This window comes from Sus scrofa, chromosome 6, assembly GCF_054392235.1.
Source record: "Sus scrofa isolate SSC_HxYL_T2T_F1_AM1 chromosome 6, Sscrofa_HxYL_maternal_Yorkshire_Landrace_v2.0, whole genome shotgun sequence".
Taxonomy (NCBI): Eukaryota; Metazoa; Chordata; class Mammalia; order Artiodactyla; family Suidae; genus Sus; species Sus scrofa.
The window spans coordinates 170,138,949-170,164,306 of record NC_139388.1 but is presented as its reverse complement, the minus strand read 5'-3'; the positions used below and the strand labels follow the sequence as shown (position 1 = coordinate 170,164,306).

At 42.0% G+C, this 25,358-nt stretch overlaps 1 protein-coding gene and 1 long non-coding RNA gene across 4 annotated transcripts in view; both read right to left on the bottom strand.

The window, feature by feature from the left end:
• The window catches only part of GPBP1L1 (GC-rich promoter binding protein 1 like 1), a 52,439-nt gene that overhangs the window by 18,597 nt on the left and 8,484 nt on the right, over positions 1-25,358 (bottom strand). For 2 of the 3 annotated variants that reach the window (XM_021096735.2, XM_021096734.2), the window contains exons 2-5: positions 13,166-14,143; positions 11,718-11,832; positions 9,055-9,184; positions 8,104-8,390 (exon numbers count right to left, since the gene is read on the bottom strand). In XM_021096735.2, the coding sequence (XP_020952394.1) occupies positions 8,104-8,390; positions 9,055-9,184; positions 11,718-11,777 (477 nt within the window). In that variant the 5' untranslated portion in view covers positions 11,778-11,832; positions 13,166-14,143. Of the gene's footprint in view, positions 1-8,103; positions 8,391-9,054; positions 9,185-11,717; positions 12,322-12,599; positions 14,144-25,358 lie in introns of all 3 variants that reach the window. The other variant, XM_084965203.1, reaches the window with a different exon arrangement.
• Positions 2,621-7,571, bottom strand: LOC146403005 (uncharacterized). Its single transcript, XR_014808437.1, has 2 exons — positions 4,126-7,571; positions 2,621-3,883 (listed from the first exon to the last, which is right to left on the bottom strand). It is a non-coding gene; the product is annotated as an uncharacterized LOC146403005 (long non-coding RNA).

Sequence of the window (25,358 nt, the reverse complement as noted above, 5' to 3'; positions counted from 1 at the left end):
GTCACAATTGCAACCTAAACCGCAGCTGCGGCAATGCCAGATCCTTAACTGTGCTGGGCTGGGGATCAAACCCACGTCCCAGGGCTCCCAAGACGCTGCCGATCCTGTTGCACCATAGCAGGAACTCCTGAAGTTATTATCCTTAACTGATGTATGGAATATCCCCTATCTGCCCAGTGGAAACCTCTTCAATTTGGTTTCTGATTTATTTATTTAGCTGCGCCTGCGGCATGGAAAAGTTCCCAAGCCAGGGATTAACCCTATGCCACAGCAGCGACCCAAGCTGATGCAGTGACAAAGCTGGATCCTTAACCTGCTATGCCAACAAGGAAACTTCAGCTTCTGAATTATTTTGATACTATCCTAGCACTCTTTAATTCTCTGCTATAGTGTGACAAAACATTCCAAGCTTAAAAATACTGTCTAGAAATGGGATTTCAAGACCACAATATGAGCAGTAGGGATATTCGTTGGCATGGCCTTGGTCCATGTTTTTAGGACTTTTCAACGGACAGAGCCTGGAAATTGCGCACGTGCACGCACGTCCCTTTTGAAAGATAAAATACCTCATGACAAGGTATTTCCAATGTAAACTGAGTACCTTGGGGTTTTCACTAAACATCTTCTATTTTACATCTGTACTTCCTTTCCTCTGCACCAAGAACCTTGATTTTCAAGAACACAAGGTAAAGAAAGATAGTCAACCACTCTATCTCCTATTACAACCTCAGAATAACAACAGCAATAGTACACCACCAATACGATTAATAAAGTGTTCTTACACACTATTTCTCGGTGATCTTTATAAAGGAAGAGAAATCTGACAGACTACGAAACCCTTGTTTTCACGGTTTTCCCTGAGTACTGCGATGGTTATGTCACTGGTTTGTTCATTCAGCTTTGCTGTTGAAGTCTACCTCATTTTCTTTCTTTTATAAGTTAACGGTCACGTCCAGATGTCCACAGGGTATTTTTCATTTTTGCTTTGAGTCTAGTATTTTATAAGACCAAATCCTGGCTCTTCCGGCTGTCCTTTGAATTGGTAACTTTAAATCTTATTTCATAAAATTATTCTTGAGGAGTTCCCGTCGTGGCGCAGTGGTTAGGAACCATGAGGCTGAGGGTTCGGTCCCTGCCCTTGCTCAGTGGGTTAGGGACCCAGCGTTGCCGTGAGCTGCGGCGTAGGTCGCAGGCGCGGCTCGGACCCGCATTGCTGTGGCTGTGGCATAGGCTGGCAGCTGTAGCTCCGATTCAGCCCCTAGCCTGGGAACCTCCATATGCCGCAGGTGTGGCTGTACAAAAAAGGCAAAAAGACAAAAAAATAAAAAAATAAAAATAAATAAAATAAAATAATTCTTGAACTTAAGCTGTTTGTTTCTGTTTTTATTTTTATTGTGGAGGAGATCTTTTAGACTTTTTTTTTTTTTTTTTTTTTTTTTTTTGCTTTTTAGGGCCGTACCCGCTGCATATGGAGGTTTCCAGGCTAGGGGCTGAATCGGAGCTACAGCTGCTGGCCTACACCACAGCCACAGCAATGAGGGATCCTAGCTGTGTCTGCGACCTACACCACAGCTCATGGCAATGACAGATCCTTAACCCACCGAGCAAGGCCACCGATCAAACCTGCAAGCTCATGGTTCCTAGTGGATCTGTTTCTGATGCGCCACGATGGGAGCTCTGACTTCCGTACCGATTTTTTTTAATTCTAAATTTTCTGTTTTTTTTTTTTTAAGGGCTGCACCTGCAGCATATAGGAGTTCCCAGGCTAGGGGCTGAACTGGAGCTGCAGCTGCCAGCCTATGCCACAGCTCATGGCAATGCCGGATCCCCGACCCACTGAGCGAGGCCAGGGATACTACTCGGATTTGTTTCCACTGCGCCACGACAGAACTTCTTTCCGAAATCTTTTATTACTTCTTCCTCAAGTTCTAGCACTGAAATTTCTCAGTTAGGTTATTCTTATACCCTAGTTTAGTCATACTTTAAAAGAGCGGGTTGTGGAGCTCCCACTGTGGCACAAGGGAATCGGTGGCATCCTGGGAACACTGGGACTCGGGTTTGATTCTTGGCCGGGCACAGTGTGTTAAGGACCCAGCATTGCCACAGCTTCGGCTTAGGTTGAGACAGTGTCTTGCATCTGATCCCTGGTCTGGAAGCTCATGAACCAGGGGATGGTCAAAAATGGAAAACAAGAAAAATGAAAAAGGAGGTTACGGTTCTTATCTGTTCTGTGGACATGTCCCACAGGTGTATTCTGCATTGTGTGTAGAAGTGTTCCTCCGTTCCTGATTCTCGTGATGCTCTTACGTTGTTCATTTTTATGTGCTCAATTTTTGAGACTGTGGGTCAAGAGAGTTTTCTAACATCACGCTTTATAGCCCTCTCTTCTGCTGTTTCAAGGAGTGCTCAAAAATACGACGGCTTTTACTTCCTCTGATGTCCTGGCTCACCTTCCCCTTCCCACACCTCCCCTTTGTCTCTACGGCCTCCATCTCTGCAGCTCAACCTGGATTCTACTTCCCACAGTTCTGGCCTCAAGGAGGGGCTTTGTTCTGGAAGGGAATATTGCCTGGTTAGCATTAACAGTGTTCTATGACGTAATAACTCTATGTTGGGTATCTTTTTAACTAGGCTGCTTTGGGCTTCTTTTTTTTTTTTTTTTGGTCTTTTCTAGGGCCGCACCCACGGCATATGGAGGTTCCCAGGCTAGGGGTCTCATCGGAGATACAGCTGCCAGCCTACTCCAGAGCCACGGCAGTCGGGATCTGAGCCACATCTGCAACCTACACCACGGCTCACAGCAACACTGGATCCTCAACCCGCTGAGTGAGGCCAAGGATCGAACCCGCAACCTCGTGGTTTCTAATCGGATTCATTAACCACTGAGCCACGACGGGAACTCCTGCTCTGGGCATTTAGAGAATTTTCCTTTGTTAATTTGCTGGCATGCTGTCAGCAGAGAGCAAAGAGAGACTTTTGCTTCTTGCTGCGATGTGCTTACTCGGCCGGCTCCTGCAGCACCCAGTTCCTGCCAAGCCAGGTGCTCAAGTACAAGTGAGTGCTGACTTGCGTGGTTCTGTAGCAGTGACGTCGCCCATGAATGAGGGACTCGAGAGGGCAGATTTCCGGCATGTTCCCTGAAGAGGCACCTTGGAAGGCCCTGCCATTCCGTGAGCCAGGGAGGCCTTTTCCAGCAAGATCTCGGTTTCGGTCCTAAGGTGGAAGAGGGACTCTTTCTTGAGCACCTGCCTTAGCCCTGGGTACTGGCTCCTGTCTGCCAAGAGTATCTGCCAATTCTTTCTAATTCCCTATTTTTAAAAAATTGTCTCAATATCTTTTCTTTTTTTTTTGGCCACACCCATGGCATGTGGAAGTTCCTGGGCCAGGGATTGAACTCAAGCCACAGCAGCAACCTAGGTCACGGCACTGACAACACTGGAGCCTTAATCTGCTGAGCTACAAGGGAATCCCCAGAGTTCTCTATATTCTTTAGAGTTCTCTTTACTTCTTAGTAGCTAATCACTCATTACGCCATCCTGTTAAACAATTAATTCTTTATATGAACTTCCCTTGTTCAAATTATTGTATGATTTCTCTCTCCTTATCTGTCCAGTCAGATCCTTCATACCTTATCCCATAGCCTCTCTGTATTGACTAGTTTTGGGAATATGCAAAACCACTCCTAATTTCTGGAACTTTCCACTGCAATGACCCATAACTTACATAGCACACCACACAGGCAACCACTACCTTGATCTTTCCCACCATTGATTATTTGCCTGTTCTAGAATGTCATATCGAGTTCTCTTGTGGCACAGTGGGTTAAGGATCTGGCATTATCACTGCAGTGCCTTGAGTCACTGCTGTGGCACAGGTTCGATCCCTAGCCCAGGAACTTCACAAGCCACAAGTGCAGCCAAAAAATACATAAAACAGAGTCCATTACATGATTACACCATACTTTTCTCTATCCTGTTTTGATAGACCAAAAAAAAAAAAAAAAAAAAAAATCTTTCGAAAAAAAATTTCCTTTTCATTTTTCTTTCGCTGTGCCCATGGCATGCAGCAGTTCCTAGGCCAGGGATCGAACCTCAGCAAGAGCATTGACAATGCCAGCTCCTTAACCCTAGGCCACCAGGGAATCCCACTAGATATTTAAATCATTTCCAGTTTTTGGTTATTATGAATAAAATCACAATAAACGTACATTCATTTCTCTTTAGCAAATACCTAGAAGTACTAAGTCACAGGATAAGGTTCATGTTAGTTTTATAAGAAACTGCCAGACCTCCCTTTTCACAAAATGTGGTACTACTACAAATTCTTACTAACAATGCACGAGAGCTCCAAGTGCTCAAAAATGTAGCCAAGTCTAGTTTTGTTGTTGCTGTTGTCTTTTTAGGGCTGAACCTGCAGCATATGGAAGTTCCCAGGCTAGGGGTCAAATTCGAGCTGCAGGTGCCAGCCTACACCACAGTCATGGCAACACCAGATACAAACTGCATCTGTGACCTATACCGCAGCTTGCAGCAACACCAGATCCTTAACCCACTGAGCAAGACCAGGGATCACCCGCAATCTCATGGATACTAGCTGGGTTCATAACCTGCTGAGCCACAATGGGAACTTCTATTTCTCCCTTTTAATTTGTACCAATTTTCTTTTTCTTGCCTATTGCACTTCTAGGCTCTCCAGCACAATGCTAAATATAAGTAATGAGAGTAAAAACTCAAAGCTACGGCTACACCATTGCTACCCTCTCAGAATTCCTTCTCTCCACAAATTTCTTGCACACACGAAAGTGGCAATTACACAAGACTCTACTCTCACACCTGGCTCTTTCTTCTCTAAGGAACAGTGTACCACTCATTCCCAATTCATTTTCTAATCCTTGGAAGGTCACATCACACTACCAAATACAAAACTCTCTCCTCCATTTAATAATAGCTGTCATTAAAAAACCTATGTGTTTCAACTATAATAGAAAAAAAAAAAAAAATCTAACCCCCCCCCGCAAAAAAAACCAAGCCTATATGTCAAGGTCTGTGCTAAATGTTTCTTACAAAGGCTGCATCCTTAACCTGCCACCAGAGAACTCTTGTGCTAAATGTTTCACATACATCATTCAACATATGTGATCTTGTGCTGAATGTTTCACATACATCATTCAACATGTGTGATCTTCGTTCTTTACCACAAAGCGAAGTAGACACTTTGCAAAGTAGACACTACTATTCATCTAATAACTGGGAGAAAATCAGCTATTACTTGTTCAAGGTATCAATTCAGGACTGTTATCTACATTAAACTAATATTATTTTAAAACAAAAATATCCTAATTATTCAATGTACAGTACAGGGGAAAAAAGAACTATAGAACACCTAATGTAAACAATTAGGTCCTCAAATACCTTTATTATTTTTGACTAATTACTCTTTCTCAATATACCACATTCTTCCCCAGCCAATTTCTTCTTAATCACTTACTGTTATTTCAAAGTTTTGTTCTAGGCTTCCTCTCTGAGGACATTACTCTCTTTGGATGATTCTGTCCATCCATAAACCTAAACTACTACCTCTATATTTCCATGTGCACACTTCTGACCTCACCCATTTCTTTGGTACCAAGAATTCTTTATATCTTCTATCCTACATTTCTGCTCCTCTTGTTTTTTCTTTTCAAATTAACTACTTATTATTCATCAATTCCCCCTCTGGAGAGAAATCTTATTTTTGACTCTTCTTTCTCCAGTTACAATACCATGGTTCCAATCCTTTAGATTTATCCTCCAAAACAACAGCTTTAACAAATAAAATGTCTGTCAACAGGAAAATGGATAAACAAAACTAGTATATTTACACAGCAGAGTATTATATAGCAGTGAAAAAGATGAAGAGAACAGTTTCTCAACTATGACACTACTGACATTCTGGGTTGGTTAAATCTTTGTTATGGGATCATCCTGTACATTGTAGAATGTTTAGCAACATCTCTGATCTCTATATATACTAGATGCCAATAAATAATACTGCCTCCAGTTGTGACAACCAAAATTTCTCTAGATATTACCAAATGTGCCCTGAAGGAGGCAAACTGGATTGAGAACCACTGATCTAGAGCCATATGTATCAACAGAGTCAGATCTCAAACAATCTTAAGCAAATAAAAGAGAACTACCATATACTAGCAAAATCAAAATGTCAGTGTCGATTTTCTATGGATAGATATTTCATATAATAAAACTTAGACACTATTTCTCTCCCTGCTGATGTACACTTAGAATATTAAAAAAAACAGCATAAACCTGCCCCTACTGACCTTGTTCAAGTTTGATGTGAGAGTGAACTTTCCTTTAAGTCACTTAGCAGATGAAGAAAATGCTGCCTTAACATTTTCCTTTGTGTTGTCAATTCATTTCCCACTGGGAATGCCACAGAACTGATAACAGATCTGATGACACAATGCCAATCAGTAGTATAGTAACTAGTTTACAAGGTACTCCAAGTAACTTCCACTCTACCCCATACCACTGCTTATTTCTTATAATCTTTTCATTCTTTTAATCAAAGCACAGAATAAACTAAAACTAAAGAGACCTAAATAAACTTGTTTTCTCTATGCTCAGCTGGCTGTGGTCATAATTTAAGTGTATTTCATTCATTTATTTATTTATGTGACCGCAGCAGCCAGTGGCTTGATGTGGGACCTCAGTTCCCAGACCAAGGATTGAACCCGGGCCACAGCAGTCAAAGCACCGAGTCCTAACCACTAGGCCACCACAGAACACTCTGTAAGATGCATTTTAGATAAACATTTAGGCCAGATACAACTTATAACTACAGTAGGTTCACTTAATTATGTGGAACAAAATTACAAAGAATAAATTCATTTTATAAGCAGAACACAATTAAACTTTTTTGTTGTTGCTGATCTGATGAGGATTTCACCCAGTTCTCAAAACGTGATGAGCAGCAGAGATTTTGTTTCTTCATCACTTCCACTAGTCTTTCTTGGGTGTGCTTAGAGTGTAATGGATAAAAAAAAAATCAGTTATAATTTAGTGGCATAGTAGTTTCTGAACAACTGAACACCTAGGACATTTTGGATAAATACTGGATCCAGTGCTGTCACTACTGTGGCTCTAGTTACAGCTGTGGGGCAGGTTTGACCTCTGGCCCAGGAACTTCCACATGCCATGGGTGATGCCAAAAAAATTAAGATACAGATAAATACATTAATTAAAGACCCCCAGGTCATTTGCTAGACTTGGAAGAAAGGGGGCCGATGCCTAAATCCGACTCTTTAGTTGGCTTTGTTAACATGGTAAAATGACTGTGTCAAAGAAGTGACTGGCTTATCTAATGTGCTACTTAAAAAATAACTAGAGCTACACCATCTAATATGACTCCTACCAGCCCCATGCGGTTGCTGAGCACTTGGAACATGGGAAGTCTATATTAACATGCGCTACATTTATAACAAAGGAAAACAACAACAACAACAAAAACATGTGCTACAAGTACAACATACACAAAGGATTATGAAGAGACCTAATACAACAAGTAATGTAAATAATCTCAGTAATTTAAATTTTAAGGTGCACAAAACTCTATTTTTGGTTCAGCGGTCAAAAGGCATGTAATTCAACACACAACAACATGAAGTTTTACTGATTATCTAGGCAAGAGCCAAAATACTCCTAACTGCTTGTTTCTAAACTTATCACAATTATTTTATACAAGAGGGCAAAATTAAGAGAAAAAACCTTACCATAGTTGGAGAGACAACTGAACATGCAAGATTACATTTTTATATAAATATTATCTGAATGTTAAACTTTATACAAAAAAGAAGGGTTTTTTTTTTTTAAGCTCCAAAGGCATAAAGATGAAAAAAACAGGAAGATTTGCTGCAAGTTACACAGGGATTTTGGTCATCATCCTCACGCTAATCAACCCCTCCCCGTCCTTCCTACAAACACCAAACACCTACACTGAGGGACTCACTGCGGAGGACGTTCTGAAACGTTCTCATCACCCAGAGGGCTCTACAGTTAAAAACTATCATTAGGCTTGAACCACAGAACTAAACCTCGTACTTACAAAGTCTTCCTCTTCAAACTGCAACTTTTCCACCTTATCTTCTTTCTTTTCTTCCCTAATCTCCGTAGGTGCCTTTTCCTGAAAGGCACAGCCTTTCCGGGAGTGGAAGCTGCCATTCCAGTGGCGATGGTTCCCTGTGCCACCCCCACTACGCTGGCTCATGCCATCATGACCTCGGGAAGAGCCATGCCAGCCAGAAAGGTTCCCTGTGATTCCAGCATACGCTCCCTTAGAGACACCAGAGTCCACAGAATCATGGCGGAGCAGGGAGGGCTGATGCCAGGAATCTACGATAATAAGAAAAGCAGCTCATTATAGCGTCTGCGTTCTGGAAATTCAGAAACAACTGGGCCAGATGCTTCCTGACCTAATTTACGTATTGCCAAAGCCCTTCAGGGGACCTTTTCAATAAAAGATTGAGTCCACAGAGAAGAAATCACAAGACACATCTTTATTGTTTTGATGTAATTTTTTTTTGGTGTTTTTGCCTTTTCTAGGGCCGCTCCTGCCGCATATGGAGGTTCCCAGGCTAGGGGTCTAATGGGAGCTGCAGCTGCTGGCCTACACCACAGCCACAGCAACTCGGGACCCGAGCTGTGTCTGTGACCTACACCGCAGCTCACAGCAATGCCGGATCCTTAAACCCACTGAGCAAGGCCAGGGATAGAACCCGCAACCTCATGGTTACTAGTCGGATTCGTTAACCACTAAGCCACGACTGGAACTCCTGTTTTGATGTATTTTTTATAGGAGTTCTTCAACTGAATAAATGACTCAAAAGAACATAAGAATGTTAAATTTAGAAAGCCAATGTAGTTGAGTAACGACTACTGGAGGATCTAATTGAGTATGTTTACAAAAGGTCATTATTCCAAGAGTATGGACACATTCCCCCCAGCCTGGGCTCTCTCAGAGTAGCTTAGGAAGTCACGGAAGTTGGCCATGTCTTACCTCCTGTGGTTCGTAGAGGTCCATTGTTAAAAAAGCCATCAGAGGAATTATGTCGACGACGGCTTACTCCAAATCTACCGTCTCCTCGGGGCAGGTGTTCTCCGTGTTTTTCGAAGGTGGCTGTAGGTGACTATGAAGATTAAGCATATACAAGCAAACAGGTAAGTACATATCAGTCTCTTTCAGTACCTTGGGTTTTGCATCAGGCTATTATAACAAGTAACACTGGTGGCAGAAACCCCCACTGAGAATACGGAACGTAGTTAAAGATAATACATTTCTCTGACGTAGAGAAGCCCTAGTTTACATATTCAATCGTTAATTGAATTAACAGGGAGAAAAGGCAATTACTTCAATTATTTGCATGGAGGGGGAACCCATGCAATATCCAAAAGAATAGGCTCTAAAACGTTATATTTAACACTGTTGGAAGGGCACCCCCATTGTGACTCAGAGGGTTAAGCACCCAATCTTGTCTCTGTGAGGATATGGTTTGACCTCTGGCCTTGCTCAGTGGGTTACAGACCCAATGTTGCCACAAGCTGCAGCCAGGATCGCAGACACAGCTCGGATCTGGTACTGCCGAGGTTATGGCGTAGGCCACAGATGCAGCTTGGATTCAATCCCTGGCCTGGAACTGCCACATGCCATAGATGCAGCCATTAAAATTTTTTAAAGTTTAAAAAAATACCTATTGTTGGGAGTTCTCTTGTGGTGCAGCAGGTTAAGGTTCTGGCGTTATCACTACAGTGGCTTGGGATAGTGTTGTGGCTCAGATTCAATTCCTGGCTCAGGAACTTCCACGTGCAATGGTGTGGCAAAAAAGAAAAAAAAAATCAAAATAGCTTTATTATATGTATAAATTATTCTGGAATTGGAAAAGATCAATTTAAATACCACCTGGGTAGGCCATTAATAACCACACAGAGTTTTTATAGTTTTATAGGCACTTATTTCTAAACATTACTTAATACTTAATAGTTGTATTCTATGACATTCTTTAATCTCAAATGACAGAGACCAAAGTCTTAAAAGCCATGAAAAGTATGGATACATTTGACAAGGATTTATAGAAAACTCTAAGTTGAGGCAGAGATACCCTTATATCTATTTCCTTATTATTAATAATATTCTCATCAACACTTCATATGGTCAATTTTTTAAAAAAATTTTAGCCATCCTAATGGGTAACAAAGATTTTCTCCTTTCTTCCAAAGTTTTATGGTTTTTAGCTTTTCAATTTGGGTTATAATCCACTTCAAGGTCCCCAGGCTAGGGGTCGAATCGGAGCTACAGCCGCTGGCCTACACCACAGCCGCAGCCACGCCAGATTCGAGCCAGTGTCTGTGACCTACACCACAGCTCATGGCAAAGCCAGATCCTGAACCCACTGAGCGGGGCCAGGGATTGAACCCGCATCTTCAGGGATACCAGTGAGGTTCATTACCGCTGAGCCATGACAGGAACTCCTACTTCAAGTTAATTTTTGTGTATAATATGAAGTAAAGGTTGAGGCTTTCCCTCCTACCCCGACATACATGTCCTGTTCTAGAACCATCTGTTAAAAAGACTATCACTTTTGGCATTCCTGCTGTGGTGTAATGGTTAAGAATTGACTGCGGCAGCTCAGGTTGGTGGGAGGTGCAGGTTTGATTTCTGGCCCAGCATGGTGGGCTAAAGGATCCGGCATTGTGGCAGCTACAGCTTGGAGTCAATCTCTAGCCTAGGAATTTCCATATGCCATGGGTTTGGCCATTAAAAAAAAAAAATTCTGCAGTGAATTATCTTGGCACCTTAGTCAAAAACCAACGGACTACATACAGAACTATTTTAAGGAGTTCCCGTCGTGGCTCAGTGGTTAATGAACCCGACTAGTACCCATGAGGATGCGGGTTCAATCCCTGGCCTTGCTCAGTGGGTTAAGGATCTGGCGTTGCTGTGAACCGTGGTGTAGGTCGCAGACGTGGCTCGGATCTGGCGTTGCTGTGGCTCTGGCGTAGGCCGGCGGCTACAGCTCCAATTAGACTCCTAGCCTGGGAACCTCCATGTGCTGCAGGTGTGGCCCTAAAAAGACCAAAAAGGGAGGGGGGGCTGGGGAGATAGGTCATTTTCTTCTGAGACTACCTACCAAAGCTGTCCCTCTTCTGTGAGTTCGCAAAGTGAGAAGCGTTTTTAAGTTCTGACTGCCTTTCCCTAAGGCAACACATATTTTCCCCTGAAATCGTTAAGCAGATTGCTGTCTCTAAAACAGCATTGCTAGGACTTCATTCGAGATCCATGTAGTCGTCTATCACTGTCCTTTTTCCTCCTCATTTACTACTTTAGATAAACGTGCATTCATTCTAAAGATCCATTTCTCCCAAAGCCAGTGTACTGCAGCTAATGGAGGAAGTCTTAAGTGTATCACACAATGAAAAAAGCTTAACAGGTAATGAAAAAAATAAACCAGGACACCTGCAGCAGCAGGGCACAAGCTGACATGGCCTACCGAATTATTCACACCCTATTAAGAGAGAAATAGTTAGGTTTATGAAAATGTATCTAAAATCCTCAGGGAAGGCTAACTATAAGAAAAACCAACTAGACGGTAAAGCAGAGCCCACAGACAAGTTGGGGATGAAAAGAATTGGTATTCGGATCTTCATCAGAACAGAGAATAGTACCTTAGCTGACTGTGGTGTTGAGAAATTTAGCCAAGCAGGAACAAAGTCATGCTGCGCCATTTAGGTCCAGTGTCTCTTTTCAATAAGGTGAGGCATCCAACCTCATGGCCAGGATCTGAAAATAAAACTTAAATCACTTATTCTTGCAAGAACCTGATATCAATGTGTACAGGAGCCTGGGATTGCATTAAGGTCCCCCCTTTATAGAAAGACTTGACTTTGAGCCTTTCTAGAATGCTCGTCAGACACCATACCTCAGAGAAGTTCTAGTCTGTGTACATATGACCATGAAAAACATAAAACAGAAGAGTCAGACATATATCTGGAAGGTTTTATGACAGAAGATAATGAATTCTTGTATTATAGCAGAAGAACCTTAAGAATAAACAACTACTGGAGTTCCCACTGTGGTGCAAAGGGATCAGCAGAGGTTTGATCAAACACAGGTTTGATCCCTGGCCTAGCACAGTGGGTTAAGGATCTGGCCTTGTCATAGGTGCAGCTTTGGTTGCACCTGTGGCCCGGATCCAACCCCTGGACCAGGAACTCCACATGCCCGAAGGGCGGCCAAAAAAGAATAAACAACTACTTAAAAATATAGATACTTTTTTTTTTTTTTTTTTTGTCGCCATTTCTTGGGCCGCTCCCGCGGCATATGGAGGTTCCCAAGCTACGGGTTGAATCGGAGCTGTAGCCACCGGCCTACGCCAGAGCCACAGCAACGCGGGATCCGAGCCGCGTCTGCAACCTACACCACAGCTCACGGCAACGCCGGATCCTTAACCCACTGAGCAAGGGCAGGGATGGAACCCGCAACCTCATGGTTCCTAGTCGGATTCGTTAACCACTGTGCCAAGACGGGAACTCCAAAAATATAGATACTTATGAAAACACATTTATCTGCTTCAGGTACTCCAGAACTTCAAGCAAAAGCAGTAGCAAAAGATCTTCCTGGAGTCCCCTTGTGGCTTAGTGGTTAACAAATCCGACTAGGAACCATGAGGTTGCAGATTCGATCCCTGGCCTTGCTCAGTGGGTTAGGGATCTGGCATTGCCGTGAGCTGTGGTGTAGGTCACAGACATGGCTCGGATCACGAGTTGCTGTGGCAGAGGCCGGCGGCTACAGCTCTGATGTGACCCCTAGCCTGGGAACCTCCATATGACATGGGAGCAGCCCTAGAAAAGGCAAAAAGATTTAAAAAAAAAAAAAAAAAAAAAAAAAAAAAAAAAATCTTCCTAGAGAAGGAGGCTACAACCCTCTTAAGGCTTTTTCTATTTAGTTCACATTAATTTCTTCAAATATCAACTAGTATCAGTTTTCCTGGGAGATTCGTTAGTGTCGCCAAACGATTCCACCGACAGTCTCCAGAATGCATCAGAAAGCAGTCGCTATTTCCCACAATACACATAAAGTCATCTTCCAAAGTTAGACACAGGAGAATACTTACCCCAGAGTGTAACCTCTGTGGTCCTGTTTCCTGAACTTGAATCGGCCAGCTGGATTTCCACGAGGTTCTCTTGTTGAAAGGGGGACTTGAATGGGCTGGCCAGCAGCAGGCCTTGTGACGAAGCACAAAGAAGCAGGCTCTGTGTGGATCAATTTCTCCGTCCCCTCAATTGCTCATCTTAAACTATCTACTTCCTGACACGTTTCCAAAAGGGGGAAGGGGAAAGGGGAAGGGGGAGGGGAACATAAAAAGTATTTGTTACATTTAAAAAATGGGGGGAAGGGAAAAGAGCTGGATCGCTGTTCACCTCATTCAACTTCCTTGAGGGACGGCGCTATGATGCTGCCTCAATAGATAGTGCATGGACATTTGGACAGTGAGGGCACACGCTGTTCACAGCAAGGTCATAGCTTAGGTAGATTTGGTGACAGATCAAAAATGAAGCATTGAAGAGCTATAAAAGATCTTTTGAGTAGTCAATTCCAGCAGCAAAACATCTGCATTACAAAGCCCTCAATTGATAAATCTCATTATTCTTACACAGCTGCTAAAAATAGTGTGCAGGTTTGTATTTATATTTGTCTTATCCTTCAAAATCTAAAGATAAGAAAACTTGCTCAAAAAAAAAAAAAAAATTCAAACAGGAACTTGATATGCTTTTCTCTCTGAAGAACAGCAGCTTTTCAAGGCAAATTTCTTGGTATAAAGCTCCCAAATGTGTCTTCTATTTCTTTGGTCTTCACTATTTATAAATTCACAGAAAAATTGAACAAGTAGAAAGACAGGACTCAGGTCAAGGAAAGTTCCAAAGTGAGGTTTTCTTCTCTTGAGTTTTCTCTAGGTCACTTGCTCTGCCCTTTCCTGGAGTCTCAACGGAGTTAACGGAAGGTAGTGAGAATCTTCTGCTTCAGTAGGTAAGTCACTTTGGATCCATTTCCACTGTTATTCAATCACGTAAAAGGCCACAGGAATCTATCACTATAAATGAAAAAACAAAACAGATCACAAGAGGCAAAAGTATTATATGTAATAGCTAAAATGAAACATGGTCAAACAATTAAGCAAATAAAAAGTGTAGGAGTCAAGAACTCTTAAGTTCAATTTAGACATTAATTTAATGTCTCACCACCTATAGTCACAAGATTGGCTATAATTTTTTTTTTTTTTTTTTTGCCGTCCCTGCAGCATGTGGAAGTTCCCAGGTCAGGGATCGAACCCTTGCCAAAGCAGCGACCTGGGTCACTGTGGTGACAATGCCAGATCCTTAACATGCTGCACCACAAGACAACTTCTGGCTATGATTTTTAAAAAAGGATTTTAGAAAAATCAGCTGAAAAAATTATACCTTTAAAATTTTATTTATTTATTTATTTTGGCTGCACCTACAGCACATGCAAGTTCCCAAAGAGAGACTGAATCCGTGTACAGGTGGGACCCACACCACAGCTGTGGCAATGATGGTTCTGTAACCCACTGCACTGGCTGGGGATTGAACCCGGGCCTCTGCAGCAACCCAAGTTGCTCTAGAGACAATGCTGGATCCTTGAACTGTTGTGCCGCAGTGGGAACTCCAAAAATGTACTTTTTAATATAACCATTCCTCTAGTTAGCTATCAAAGGTAATTTGGAAATGCAAATTAGAGCCTGTTCGGTTTTTATTTTTCTCTCATACATGGACAGCTTGCCATAAGTGGTCAAACAGTCCTAACTTGCTAGTTTATTACTACTGTCATCAACCACCTAATTACTTAAGTATTAACTACAGCCAGATGCTTAAAAACAAGGCATCTATCATAGCATTCTTCATGTATTCACATATCTTTAAGATACCTACTTATCAATTAAAGAGACCTAAGCTCTTATGCTCTGACTCAGGATACGCAATTAAGAGATGACACAAATATTTCTTTGGCAGATTCCCAACTTTCTCCCAAGGGCTAGCAGGTTGTGTGGTTTTTTTTTTTTTGTCTTTTTTAGGGCTGCAGCCACAGCATATGGAGGTTCCCACTCTTGGGGTCTAATCGGAGCTACAGCCACTGGCCTATGCCAGAGCTCACGGCAATATTGGATCCTTAACCCACTGAACAAGGCCAGGGATCGAACCTGAAACCTCATGGTTCCTAGTTGGAGTCGTTAACCACTGAGCCACGATGGGAACTCCCAGAAAGTTTTTTGATATAAGAGAATGCTTGCAGGAGGTCCCATCGTGGCTCAGTGGTTAACGACTCCAACTAGGAACCATGAGGTTTCGGGTTTGATCCCTGGCCTTGATCAGTGGGTTAAGGATCTGGTGATGCTGTGGCTGTGGCATAGGCTGGCGGCTACAGCGTCGATTAGACCCCTAGCCTGGGAACCTCCATGTGCCGTGGGTTCGGCCATAGAAAAGACAAAAAGGCAAAAAGCCAAAAAAAAAAAAAAAAAAAAAGGACAGAGACACAATGCTTGTATCTGTGGGCAGTTCTGGTCTATACTGGTAAATTTTAATTTACAGAATATTTCCCCTAGTTGCAACATTTCACATTTAAGAAATACTAAATTCAGAAAAGGAAATACCTCTGTGGGGAACCAAAGGGAAAGGAATCAAAAAGAGATTCTAGGGGCTGCAACTGTATCTGTTACACATTAAGTTGCGTGATAGGTATGTGACTACTCACTTGTTCTCTATACTCTTTATACACTTGTAATAATAGCATACATATTCCTTTAGCGCACATGGAGTAGTTTTTAAAAAATGACCTTATACTAGTAAAAAAGAAGTCTCAATTAGTTCCAAAGAATAAAATAGTCTGTGTTCTCTAACCATATTATGTTAGAATCAGGCAACAACTTCCCCTTGAGTTCCTGCTCTCCCTTCTCTTCTTGAAGAAATCTGGTCCAAAGCCATTAGGTGGGGTCAGGCTAGGTAAAGGCAGCAAAGGGGGAGCTCCAGAGGCCACAGCACGATGCTGGGGCATTACTAGGATGTCCGTACAGGGGGGAGGGAGAGCAAAACGTGTGCACGACCCCAGTCAGGGGCAGGATGCCAGCACTCCTGAGGCCCCGAAAGCTGAGGGTCCCAGCACGAGGGCACCGAGGCAGAGTGTGGGAGCCTGAAGGGGAATGAGGAGGACGTCCTGGCCTAGAGACAAGGCCAAACAGATGGAGGGCTTCCCAACAGCAGGGTGCCTGACACAAACATTACAGCTTTGATGTGGTTAAGAAGGAATACCGCAAGGGAGGAGGTGATAAATGGAGGTTGGTTACATACTGGGATTTGATCAAAAAGTAAATACACAGGAAAAATGGGAGTCGTTTCTTCTGTGAGAGAAATGAGATAACAAAGAAAATTTCAAAATACTTAGAATGATAAAAACACTATGAGTACATTTGCAATATAACAACTAGAGCAATACTTAATGAATAAAAAATAAGCTTTAAGATCAACTTACAAAAAAATAACCAAGACTAAAACCAAACTGATCTAATAAGTATTTTTATCACAATGGGAAAAGAGAAAGAAAGCAAACCTAAAGAAACAGAAGAGAAGGAACAAAAAAAAAAAAGAGATGATTTAAAAAAAAATTTTTTTTTGGGGGGGTCTTTTTAGGGCCGTACCTGTGGCAAATGGAAGTTCCCAGGCCAGGGGTCAAATCAGAGCTGTAGCTGCCAGCCTCACCACAGCCACAGCCACGCCAGCAACACCAGATCCGAGCCAAGTCCTTAACGCACTGAGTGAGGCCAGACATGAAGACATGAACCCGAGTCCTCCTGGATACTAGTCGGGTTTGTTACTGCTTTTAAAAATGATAATTCTTTTGAAAAAGATTAGTAAAGAAACAAACTTTGGGAGTGCCTGTTGTGGTGCAGTGGGTTAAGAAGCCAATTAGTATCCATGAGGATGTGGGTTCAATCCTTGGCCTCACTCAATGGGTTAAGGATCTGGCATTGCTGCAAGCGGCTGTGTAGGTTGCAGATGCGGCTCAGATGCTGTGCTGCAGAGGCGAAGGCTGGCAGTTGTAAGGCCCTAAAAATATATATATATATATATATATATATATATAAAACTGCAGCAGCTTGGGTGGCTACAGAGGGCAGAGACACAGGTTTAATTCTCAGCCCTGCACAGGGGTGTAAAGGATCTGGGGCTGCTGCAGCTTCGGCTCAGATTCAATCAATCTCTGGCCCAGGAACTTCAATGTACCACAGGTACAGCCATTTAAAAAACAAACAAACAAAACCAAAAAACCCTCCAGTAAAACTACTTGGGGAAAAAAATAAATGAAGACAGCACAGTAAACACAAGAGATTAAGAAACAGTATAAACAAAACAATATTATGAGGAGAGTTCCATCTGTGGCACAGTGGGTTAATGATCCGGCTTGTCTGTATGGGAGATCGAACCCACAACTCCACAGCAACTTGAGCCACTGCAGTTGGATTCTTAACTCACTGCACCACAGCAGGACTCCTAAATTGCACTCTTAAAACAGACCACCTAGGAGTTCCCACTGTGGCCAAAAGGATCAGCAGTGTTTCTGCAGCACCAAGACGCAGGTTTGATCTCCAGCCGGCACAGTGGCCCAGTAACTCCATATGCCTCATGGAAGCCAAAAAAGGGGAAAAAAACAAAAAACAAAAAAAAAAAGTCTACCTACATCTACATATGTTCCTGAAATACAATCCAGGATGTAATGCCCTCAACTCATAAAAAGCAAAACAAAAAACCCCAAAACAAACAAACAAACCCCCACAAAAAACAGGAGTTCCTACTATGGTGCAAAAGGACTGGCAGCATCTCCACAGCACCAGGACATGAGTTCGATCCCGGGCTAGCACAGTGGGTTAAAGGATCCAGTGTTGCCAGAGCAGCAGCACTGGTTGCAACTGTGGCTTGGACCTGATCCCTGGTCTAGGAACTTCAAGTGCCTCGGGGTGGCCAAAAAATCCAAACAAATAAAACTTCATTCAATTCAAATAATTTCTCCCTATCAGGTTTTGACATGGCATTTCAATACTTTCAAAAGTATTACTGTAGGACTTCTCTTGTAGTGCAGCAGGATAAGAATCCGGCTTTGCCACTGCACTGGCTTAGCAGTAGCGCTGTGGCAAGGGTTCAATCCCTGGCAGGGAAATATTTAAATGCTGCAGGCACAGCCAAAAAAAGGGGGGAAAAAAAAGCATAACAATAAGCACACCTTCAACCACGAAATGAAATTTTCACCCTATCTATATTTTTTTTTAATTTTTAATTTTTTTGTCTTTTTAGGGCCACCCTTGTGGCATACGGAAGTTCCCAGGCTAGAGGTCAAATCAGAGCTGCAGCTACCAGTCCAGGCCACAGTTCACAGCAATGCAGGATTCTTAACCTACTGATCAGGGCCAATGGTTGAACCCACATCCTCGTGGATATTAGTAGGGTTTCTTATCACTGAGCCATGATGGGAACTCTTTATCTATACTATACACAATAATTCAAAAGTTACCTCTATAATACTACTAAGGTTTGGCCCTGATTATTTTTTAATAAACTATGGAAAAATTCTAAAATATGCAGTGTATAATTTTGAGCCAATCTTGTTTAATTTTGGCTCCATAAACAAAGTGCCTCTGAATACAAGAGTAATAGACATAATAATTTGATAGAGCCTTCTTTGATAAGGACTTTGGGACATATCTCCTAGAAACTAATACATTTATTTATTTATTTTTTAATTTTTCTGTCTTTTTGCTATTTCTTGGGCCGCTCCCGCGGCATATGGAGGTTCCCAGGCTAGGGGTCCAACTGGAGCTGTAGCCACTGGCCTACGCCAGAGCCACAGCAACGAGGGATCCGAGCCGCGTCTGCAACCTACACCACAGTTCATGGCAACGCCGGATCATTAACCCACTGAGCAAGGGTAGGGATCGAACCCGCAACCTCATGGTTCCTAGTCGGATTCGTTAACCACTGCGCCACGACGGGAACTCCGAAACAAATAAGTTTAAAGTTTAATGACCGTACAACTATCATCTCATAGGTTAGGTAGTTTTCAATCTGGGTATATGACAGAATTTTAAAAAGAATATAACCTAGTTAGCTAATAGATAATTAATTCTGATGATGACGTTTCATGATTTTTGGTAAATAACCCTAAAACAATCAAAGAACTGAGTGGTACTGACTTAACAAACCATATATAACATTTTTAGAATTTATAGTCATAAAAATGAAAAACTGGAATTGACCTGATATTGCGCTGTTTTCACTTTGTTAACATATTCCTATGGCACTGAGCACCTATAATTTATTTGTAACTGTCTTCCATTGAACCAAGACACAAAGAGCACTGTCTAGTAGTTCTAGTAGATATTCAATATATATTTGCCGAATGAGTGTATAAATAAATGAAGGAACTGCTAATTAACAGGTAGTACATCTTCAACAAGGTAATGCCTTATTACTTTCCAATGAGGTCATCATTTAACACCACCATCAGCAGGGGATTCTTGTTTTTGTCTTCTTGTTTGGATGCTCCACTCCATTCCCAGGCCAGGGATCAGGTCTGAGCTACAGTTGCAACCTACGCAGCTGTAGCAATGTGAGATCCTCTAACCCACTGTGTTGGGCAGGGGATGGAACCTGCGTCCTAGTGCGGAGATGCCTTCAGTCTTGTTGCACTACAGGGGAAACTCTAGCAGCAGTTATTTTTACAGTTCCATCTGCTCCAAACTCTCATAAAACTAGGTATGGCCAAATTAACAGTTATTCTTGGTTTTGCTCATGGTTATAAAATGACCTACTGCAGTCTTTACATCATTTAACCTATTTATGATCCATTTTTGTGTGTGTGTGAAATACCTATTTTACCACTTTACCATTCTTTTGGTAGCTGATCTTTCTCTTATTTGAAGTAAGAGAATACACTAGGTCCCAATCCTCTGATTACAGGTGCTGCAAACACCTTATCCACCTTCATGGGTTGTCTTTCAATGAACCTAAGTTCTCTAAATATAGTCAAAGCTGTTGATCACTCCTTTATAATGTGTATTTTTTAATCTTCTCCAAGATTCAAAAATTACCTTCTTAGTTTTTTAGTTTTGTCTTTCACACTTAAGATAGCAATCACAGGAACTGACTTTTATCTGGTATGAGGCCCAGGTCCAATTTCAAATTTTTTACCATGAGAGTAACTAACTGTTCAGAAACCGTTCTTTCTCCACTGCTTTATAAAGTCAGCTCAGGTATAAACTGTTTCTGTGTGTGTATGATAAGTCTCTTTCCAGGCTTCTGTTACACTTGTCTATTTGTCTCCTCCTACCCTACAGCCATGTGTGTCTTAACTTTATGGCTTCATATATACAGCAAGTGCCCTCCACAAACATGTACCTTATTGAAGGCCTTGGCTGTCTTGGCACTCTGCTCTTTCATATAAAATTTAAAACAAGTATGTCAAACTGGGGATAGGAGGCTGTTCTGACACTGCTTGGAATACCACTCAATCAATGGACCTCAATAGGGAAGAACCGACATTTTAATGATAAATCTTCTAAACCACAGGCATAGTCAACATCTTACTTAGGTATTATTTAATATCCTCAAAGTTTAAAAACTTTCTCCCTGGAGTTCCCATCACGGCTCAGAGGAAACGAACTTGACCAGCATCCATGAGGACACAGGTTCGATCCTTGGCCTCACTCAGTGGGTTAAGGATTTGGCATTGCCGTGAGCTGTGGTGTAGGTTGTAGATGTGGCTCGGATCTGGTGTTGCTGTGGCTGTGGTGGAGGCCAGCAGCTACAGCTCCAATTCCACCCCTAGTCTGGGGAATCTCCATATGCCACGGGTACAGCCCTAAAAAGACCGAAGGAAAAAAAAAACAAAAACAAAAACACACCCAAAAAACAAAACAAAAACTCCCTAAAGGGCTTATGCATCTTTTTTGTAAATTCCTGGATACTTTATATTTTTTATGCTGTTGTGTTATTTTTTAAAAATAATACTATTTACTACTGGTAAAAATTACACCAAGTGATTTGGCTAAACTCTTAGGAATTCTAATTTGAAGAGCCCACAAATAATGACCAAAAGAACCCTCCTTTTGGCGCATACGGGGGGGTGGGGGCAGTGGCACGTCCACGGCATGCGGAAGTTCCTGGGCCAGTGACTGAACTCATGCCACAACAGTGACCTGAGCCACTGAATGATAATGTCAGATCCTTAACCTACGACGCCACCAGGAAACTCAAAACTCTTTTCGAACATGTTAACTTTTCAGTGGCTATGCGACATCTAAATGGAGCTGTTAGGTAGGCAGCCAGATAAGAATCCAAGTTCATGGCAGAGGTATACTGGAAATAAACATTTCAATTACACCCATGAATCTAGATGAGATCATCAAAGAAGTGAATGCAGACAGAGAAGACATCTGGTGTATTTAAAAACTGGGGACACGGAAGAAAACCAAGTGTGGGCCTCAGAGGCCAAGCAGAGACGTGTTTCATGAAAGGAGGAATGACCCGCTCTATCAAAGGACATTAAATGAAAGCCTGAGAACTGACCACTGGATTTAGCGACATGGAAATTAGCAATACTGTGTTGAATAGGGACAGTGGTGAAAGCCTGATTCGAGTAGATTTACAGGGCGGAACTGTAGACTGCAAGTACAGAAAACTCTTTAGAGGAGTGTTGCTGCAGAAACAGAGTAACAGCTAGAAGGATCTGTGTGGTCAAGGAAACAACTGTTTCTGGTACCATGATGGGAATGATCCAGTAAAGGAGAAAAGCCTGATGCAGCTGAGGATGCAGAAAACTGCTGAGACAATGCCCTTAAGTAGGTGAAGACGAGAAGGATTTGATGCACTAGCAGAGATCAGCCTTTGGTAGGTTTGCACATCATTTGTGGTGACAGTTGGGAAGGCAGAGTACCTGAGCACTACTGCAGTGAGAGCTCAGAACATCTATTCTGATTGTTTCTTATCTTCTCAATAAAGTAGAAAGTCTTCCGCTAAGCGTGAGGATGGGCAGGTGAGGAAAGGGAGAGAGTCAGAGGTTTGAGAAGAGTTAGGGTACGAAATGGGAGCTGCAGAGTGAATGAACTAAGGAGACAGTTTCCCAGCACAGTAAGGGTCCATACTTGAAAGTTATCATGAATTTAAAGAGAGACTAAGAATTCCCATCATGGTGCAGTGGAAACGATTCTGACTAGGAACGATGAGGTTACAGGTTCGATCCCTGGCTTCGCTCACTGGGTTAAGGATCCGGCGTTGCCATGAGCTGTGGTGTAGACTGGCAGCTGTAGCTCCGATTCAACCCCTAACCTGGGAACCTCCATATGCCTCGGGTACAGCCCGGAAAAGACAAAAAAAAAAAAGTGAGACTAGTCCAGAGTCCTGTAGTTGACCTGCACCCAATTCCCAAAACTTAATCTCAGTCAAGTCCAACTTTTGCTTATGCTATTTGTCACCCACAGTGCTGACTGTGGTTGAAGAACACACAAAATCATGCTTTTAAACATCTTTCTTTTCTACAACAGAGAACCCTGACAATACACTCACAAAGGTCAGTAACCTATGAATCGCCACTTCAATGACTTATGCTATTTACATGTTCCTGGGCCAATCCCATTTTAAAGTTAAAACCCATCTCCTGGTTTCCATGACATTACATCACTAGGCCAGCAATTTTCAAACTTGAATTGCATCAACTATAAAATTTCAAAACGTTTCAAGGACTGATACAGGTTGGCAATTATTATTGGATAAGTAGAACGCTTAAAAAATTTTTATCATTTCACAAAGAAAAGACAATAATGCCCTAAAAGAGAGACATACCTGGGGAAAAAGGAAGGAAGGGAGGAAAGCTGGCATTCTAACACCGATAATACTCACAAAGAGCTGGCGTCATCTTTGTCAGGAATCGAGCAGTTGGAGTGGCAAGTACTACGTCAAGGTATCCTGCCTGGCCTTCTCTCTACCCTTCTTTTCTGATGCTTTTGTTTTGCTCTGTAAGTATAATATCTACCTAAAAGCTTTGATGCAGCGCGTTTCTGTTTTTGTCCCAGAGCCTCTTTACCATTCATTCATTTTCAAGTCTTCAGTTCTCAGCTCCAAGTGGGTAGCTCAAATTCCTGCCTCATGAAGCATCATATCATGCACATATCTACTCCCAAGTATCCCTAAAGTATCAAGTACTGATATAAATATAAAAGCAACAAGGAATTCTCATATATTGCTCGTGAATTATCAATACCAAATTCAGGATGAAAGACATAAAGATAAGCAATCAGAAAAAAAAAAAAAAAATTACAGGAGTTCCTGTTGTGGTTCAGCTATAACAAACCCAACTAGTATCCATGAGGATGCGGGTTTAATTCCTGGCCTCACTCAGTGAGTTAAGGATCCAGCATTGCCATGAGCTGTGGCACAGGCTGGCAGCGGCAGCTCTGATTTGACCCCTAGCCTGGGAACTTCCATAGGTGTGGCCCTAAAAACAAAAAACAAACCAAAAATCCACGAAGGGCTTCAATTCTGCACACCAGGGTAAGGACAGACCTAGAAAGCAATGGAGCAGAACCAAGAATCCAGAAAAAACCTAGTAAGTATGGCCAACTGACTTTTTTTTTTCCCAGGGCTGATGGGTGAAACGTGTTCAAGAAGTCAAAAGGTACAAAATTCCGGTTATAACACAAATAAGCCATGAGGATGTACAGTACAGTACGGTGACTATGGTTAATTACACTCACAGCATATATGTGAAGCTGCTAAGTGAGGCAATCTTAGAAGTTCTCACCACCAAAAAAAGGTCTTTATATGGTGACAAATATTACCTAGATTTACCGTGTTGATTATTTTGCAATACATACTGGAATTATCAAATCATTATCATATACACCTGAAACTAATAAAATGTTGTATGTCAATTACAACTCAACAAAAAAATAATCTGTACAACTCAATGATAAAAAGACAACCCAATTAAAAAGTGGTCAAAGGATCTGAGGAGACATTTCTCTCAAAGCACACAACAGCCCAATAAGCACCAGAAAAGATATTTAACATCACCAGCCGTGAAGGAAATGCAAATCAAAACCAAAGTCAGAAACCATTTCACACCCACTAGGATGGTGACAATCAAAAGGCAGACATTAAAAGGTGTTGCTGAGGATGTGGCGAAAATGAAGCCACCACACACTGCTGACGGGAATGTCTAATGGTGGGGTCACTTATGAAAATAGTTTCTTGGAGTTCCTGTCGTGGCTCAGCGGTTAACGAATCTGACCAGCATCCATGAAGATGAAGGTTCGATCCCTGGCCTTGTTCAGTGGGTTAAGGATCCAGTGTTGCCATGAGCTGTGGTGTAGGCCAGCAGCTGCAGCTCTGATTGGACCCCTAGCCTGGGAACCTCCATAAGCCACAGGTGTGGCCCTAAAAAGCAAAAAAAAAAAAAAGAAAGAAAGAAAAAGAAAAAACTTTCTTAAAAAGTTAAATAAGGAGTTCCTGCTGTGGTGCAACGAAATCAGCAGGTCTCTGCAGCACCAGGACACAGGTTTGAGCCCCAGCCTGGTACAGTGGGTTAAAAGGATCTGGCACTGCTGCAGATTAGATCTGATCCCTGGCCTAGGAACTCTATATACCACGGTGGCCAATATTGAGGGGAGAAAAAAAAAGTTAAACAGAGTGACCCATTAACTCCACTTCTGGAAAGACTGACGATATAAACACATATTCACACAAAAATTCAGACATGAATGTTCATAGTAGCATTATTAATAGCTGCACAGAAGAAACAACCCAAATGCCCCTCAAATGATGAATGGAAAAACAAAAACAAAACATGTACAACAGATTATACAGCAAAAAAAAAAAAAAAAAAAAAGAGAGAGAGAGGGAGAAAAATACTGAAACATACTACAACACGTATAAACATTAAAAACATTACGCTCAGTGAAGGAGGCTAGACACAGAAGACCACGTGCTGTAAGATCTATTGCTATGCAACGTCCAGAAGAGGCAAAGCCACAAAGACAGAAAGTAGATTAGTGGCTGCCCAGGATTATGGAATTTTTTTGGGGGGGGGTGATGAAAATGTTCTAAAATTAGATAGTGACAATGGCTGTACAACTCTGTGAATATACTTTAAAAAATCATTATAGGGAGTGGACTTTGTTATATAAATTCTATCTCAATAAAGCTGACATTAAAAAAATTAGGCCAATGATTGCTAAGAGCTTTTTTTTT